Below are 4,931 nucleotides of genomic sequence, written 5' to 3'. Positions count from 1 at the left end.
TATACTGCATATCTGATCATACATCGAGCCAAACCCGATTTATTCGATAGCTGGAGAGCAGCATCATGCGAGCAGATGTCGAAAGGCAAGAACAGCAGAAAATAAAGTCGTTAGAATTAAGAGCCCCAACGCTGTTTAGAAATGTCCAGTGCTTAGCGTGCGCATTGATGGCGTTTTCATTACTTCTGTATGTATTCTGCAGGAATGCTGACGGCATTGATACCAGGAAATAACACCCTGAGCGCTGAAGAAAAGCACGATTTGTTCAAAGACGCTAACGAAGAATTTCAGCACTGGCATCGAGGGCGGAAGAACCCGCGCTTGGCTGACAACTATGTAATCCACGGGATAAAGCCAATGAAACAGCACACATAAATTTGGTTCGGGAATTCGAGCAGTAAATTGGCTTTCCGTTCAAGACAATATTAGTAAAGAAAAATTTTTTCATCTGTGTTGATCGTCCTAATTACAATATGGTATTGCGGTTGCCAATGCCATTCAATGTACGAATTGCGACCGCATTTCATTGTGCGCTTCTGGAGCACCGCAACTCAGGAGGCAGACCAACAACCGGCACAACATGGGCCCACCGCCTGAGGGAAACCGGCCCAAACAAGGTAACAGGGGGCGCGAGAACGGGGCACGTGAGCAATGACACGCTGGCTAAGCGAGAAATTGAAAACGCGCATATGTGATCCGTGATTCACAACCTCATAAGAAAATGGGAAGAATTTAGGAGCGGCAATACGGCTAGGATGACGGTCGAGCCTACATCCCAACCACAACCGATCAGTAAGGAAGCAGATAATGACATCGATAGCGAGAGACCCACAAAATTCAGCGCTCTCAATGGCGAACGAGAATCCACGGTGGCCGAGCAGGCTCGCTACGAGTTCCATGAGATGCTGAGAGCGCTCAGTGACAGTGTCAAGCAGCTAACGTAGTCATGAAATCCAATATCGCTCGTCTGGAAACAAATGTAGCCAACCTACACTCTAACATGAACAGTCTCCAATCCAACATGGCGGCTATGGATACAACCAACGCTGCAACAAGATTGAGACATTCTTAGACAATGTGGTGGCCCCTGCACTAGGACCCCGAGCGACTAGCCTCTCCGAAATGGCGACCAGTCAACCAACGGACCGAGTAATGTCAGGTAGTCGCGCCAGCATGCACAGAACTCCCCGCGATGGCAGGACCCACTAGCGACTTCATAGTATGGCAGTGGAACTGTCGAGGACTGGGAGGCAAGGCACAAACGCTACGCCAATACCTCAGGACACAAGAAATGAAACCTAGCGTGATCGCGCTACAGAAGACGCTCACCGAGCACATTAATATCCACGGCTATCGTACCCTGGCCAGGTATTCTGATGGGGGGGGTCGCCAGTCTTATACGGAACAAGCTTACTTTCGTAAAGCACGACATACACATGCTGTCTATAACATTGAATATATGATTGTAGAGAAAGCAGACAAGGGGAAAGGTAGCAAGCCAACGTTCACCCTCAACGCATACAGCAGCTCAAAACAGCACAGGCAGATGTTTCGGCATTTCCTAACAAAGGCCCCGCACCTGATAGGCAGTAACCCCCTGCTCGTGGCGGGAGCCTTTAATGTCGAGCCTCCGACGTGGGGATAAGTGCAGAGTACACTTAAAGGCAAATACCAATGGAAAGTGAGCATCGAGGTAGGCCTCGAGCTCATAACCGACCCGACACAACCAACAAGACGGGGAACTTTCACCAACAGGGACACCAGGCCCGACCTGGCCTTCATCGAAAACATTACTCGAGCATCGTGGTGTAAAACAGGGGTGGATTTGGGCAGTGACTACTACATGATAGCGATGATGGTAGGCTGGCAGAGGACTGAGGAAAAGATATTCAAGCTAATGGACTGGGACAAGTTCAGTGAGCTGAGGACCGGTAGGTCCGCGGCGGACGCGAACGCACCCCTAGATGTCTGGATGATGCCACTCCAGACGGATTTCGGGGTAGCTACGCGAACGGTCATCACTGCTCTGAAAACTGGGAAGATGGCCAGTAGACTCACCCACATGCTAGAAGCCAAGTAATCATTACTGCAAAGATGAAAAGGGCAACGCCTGAACCGTCCGCTTGGAAGAAGATTGCGGAGCTAAACCGAAGCATCGAGCAGTACTGCTCCACACGAGCTAGGCAGCAATGGGGCGAGATCAGCAACATGACTCACGGGCAGGTACGCAAAGGCGGTTCTTCGAACCTTCGGAAGCCCGTCTTGGACGGTGTGAACCACAAGACCTCGCAGACGGACGCGATGAGAAAGTTGCTATACGAGGCATGCAAGCCCGAAGCACCGGAAGAGCTCATAGCATAACTGACGGCCAAGTACCTTCCCGTGGTGGATGCGGCAGCTGCCGAGGACGTGACCTGCCAATACTCGCGTCAACCTAACGCGGGGCTTGACGCCAACTTCACTTCTGAGGAGAGAGAGAGAGAGCAAATAATAAACGAAAGGTAGGGAGATTAACCAGGACTGAGCCCAGTTGGCTACCCTCCACTGGGGAAAGAGAAAAGGGGACGCAAAGATAAAAAGAATACAAAGTCCACTGGGGATAACCTTGGATCACTCAGTTCGCATCACAGGCGGTGACTAAATCTGGTAGCTTTCAAATATCGCAGCAGCAATATTGTGGTTTTTGTAGCTGCGATATCCGAGGCATTGGTCTCAAGATCTTGTTCAAGGTGAACGGTTTTCTATCTAACTGATTGAGAGCTGTGCAGAGGTGATGTCCCTCATTTTCAAAAGATGGGCAGTAGTATAGTAGATGTTGCATAGTTTCCTCGACACCGCAGGAATTGCAGTCGAGGCTATCTGCCATTCCACTCAAAAACATGTATGTATTGGTGAATGTGACACCCAAGCGTAAGTGGCACAGCATTGTTTCCTCATTTCGCGCAAGCCTTGTTAACAGCCGCAGTTGTATAGATGGATCGAGGGAGTGCAATTGATTTTGGATGAATTCAGGAGTTTGCCACTACAGCAATGTCATATGGTGCGCTAGCTTACTTAAGTGTTGGGCTGCTTCAGTCCGCGATAAAGGTACAGAAACAAGGCTTGCTCCTTCGTGTGCTTTCCTCTCAGCTTCGTCAGCGAGGTCGTTGCCGGAGATACCGCAATGGCCAGGCAGCCACTGAAACATGACGTGGTGTCCTTTCGCGATCATATGATGGTGCATTTCTCGTGTCTCCGACACGAGTTGTTAACAGGACCCGCGACGAAGAGATGACAGAAGACGTTGTAAGGCCGCATTCGAATCGCAGAATATTGCCCACCGGTTAGCCGGTTGGTTGTTAATATAATCAACGGCATCTCAGAGGGCAACAAGCTCCGAACCGGCAGATGTTGTTGAGTCATAAATCTTGTATCGAATGCGTATTGATTGTTATGGTATAACCACTGCGCCGATGGAGCTGGTCTGAGTGGAAAAGCCATCCGTATATATGTGGACTCGGTCAAACTAGAAAGTGTGCAAACAATCAAGAGTGCCTTGCTTCCAGGCCAAAGAATGCAGGTCGGTCTTCTTTCTTATCCTTGGAACTGTAAGACAGACTTGGAGTTGTTTTAAACACCGCAAAGCTAAGGTTGAGCGTGCTCAGGGTGTATGTACCACGGGAGAAATCATCCAAGCACCCAGACGTCTCAACAGCCGATCCGCACCGGGGCCGGATGACATCACCACCAGGCCCTCCACAATCTAGACGATGGCGGCGCGGAACAACTCACTGCTATAGTTTATGAGACGTGGTGTTCAGGCCCAGTTACCATAGAATGAAAGAGGGCTAAAACGGTGTAAATACCGGAACCCGGCAAACCTCTCAGCATGGACAATCTGCGTCCAATTGCGCTTACGTCGTCAGTTGGTAAGACCATGGAGCGTGCGGTGCTTAAACCGTATGAAGCCTTACCTGGAAGACAACGCGATATATCCTCACAACATCATTGGCTTTTGTCAGGGGCTGGCGACGCAAGACGCTATGAAGCTGTCAAAAGCCAAATACTAGACAGCACAACAAGAAGCGTCTAGGCCACCCTAGGCCTAGACCTAGAAAAGACCTTTGATGACATACGGCACTCCTTCATTCTACAGAAAATATACACTCGGACTTGGTCAATGTCTCCGTGACTGCACCCGTGACTTCCTGAGGGGAAGGCAGGCGTCGCTATGGGTCGGATCCTTGCAGTCGGAGCCAGTCGAACTGGGCGACAAGGGTACCCCGCAGGACTCGGTGATATCCCCTACCCTCTTCAACCTGGCCATGATAGGACTGTTCAGGCAACTGACTCGAATCGGGAACCTCCAACATGCCATCTATGTAGATGACGTGACCATGTGGGTGGCAAAGCGCAGTGAAGGACAAATTAAGCACACTTTACAAAATGCGATCCGAATCACTGAGGAGTACCACAAAGCAACAGGCCTGTGGTGCTCGCCGAGCAAGTCCGAGCTGCCGCTATATAGACCCAAGAGAGGAGGGCCTAAACCGAAGGGATGGGACACAGGCGCTGACCCATGCGTCCACCTGTACACCGCTGAAGGCCTCACGATTCCGGTGGTCGGACACATCAAGGTGTTGGGCATGAGAATAGGGGCGAGTGGCTCGAACACCATCGCAGTCGCTAAGCTGAGCACGAAGGCCGAGGATGGCGCACGCCTACTGAGATGAGTGACCTACCGGCATAACGGGCTCAAGGAGGACAACCTGCTGATACTGGCACTGGCCTTCCTAATAAGTCACTTTGTGTATATCGTGGCCATACACAACTGGACCAAAGTACAGAGACACAAACCAGACACGGTCCAGCGTAAGGTCGCCAAGGGAGCCATGGGTCGACCCATGCACGCGAGCATGGAGACACTGGACGCATTAGGCATGTACAACACG

At 50.8% G+C, this 4,931-nt stretch overlaps 1 protein-coding gene across 1 annotated transcript; it reads left to right on the top strand.

The window, feature by feature from the left end:
• The first annotated feature begins 755 nt into the window (after nt 1-755).
• On the top strand, nt 756-4,712 carry LOC140213447 (uncharacterized). The gene is made up of 2 exons (XM_072284677.1): nt 756-940; nt 4,136-4,712. Exons 1-2 carry the CDS (start codon nt 756-758, stop codon nt 4,710-4,712), a joined length of 762 nt encoding a protein of 253 aa, XP_072140778.1.
• Nucleotides 4,713-4,931: the final 219 nt, after the last annotated feature.

This window comes from Dermacentor andersoni, chromosome 10 (genome assembly GCF_023375885.2).
Source record: "Dermacentor andersoni chromosome 10, qqDerAnde1_hic_scaffold, whole genome shotgun sequence".
Taxonomy (NCBI): Eukaryota; Metazoa; Arthropoda; class Arachnida; order Ixodida; family Ixodidae; genus Dermacentor; species Dermacentor andersoni.
Note: the sequence above shows the minus strand (reverse complement) of the source record. Positions and strands in the feature narration are given on the sequence as shown.

Bases quoted from the DNA above. Each gene is read 5' to 3' on its own strand.
- LOC140213447 (XM_072284677.1), top strand. From the start codon at position 756: ATGACGGTCGAGCCTACATCCCAACCACAACCGATCAGTAAGGAAGCA. The intron at 941-4,135 runs GTAGTCATGAAA...TTCATTCTACAG, and splicing joins GACAGTGTCAAGCAGCTAAC to AAAATATACACTCGGACTTG.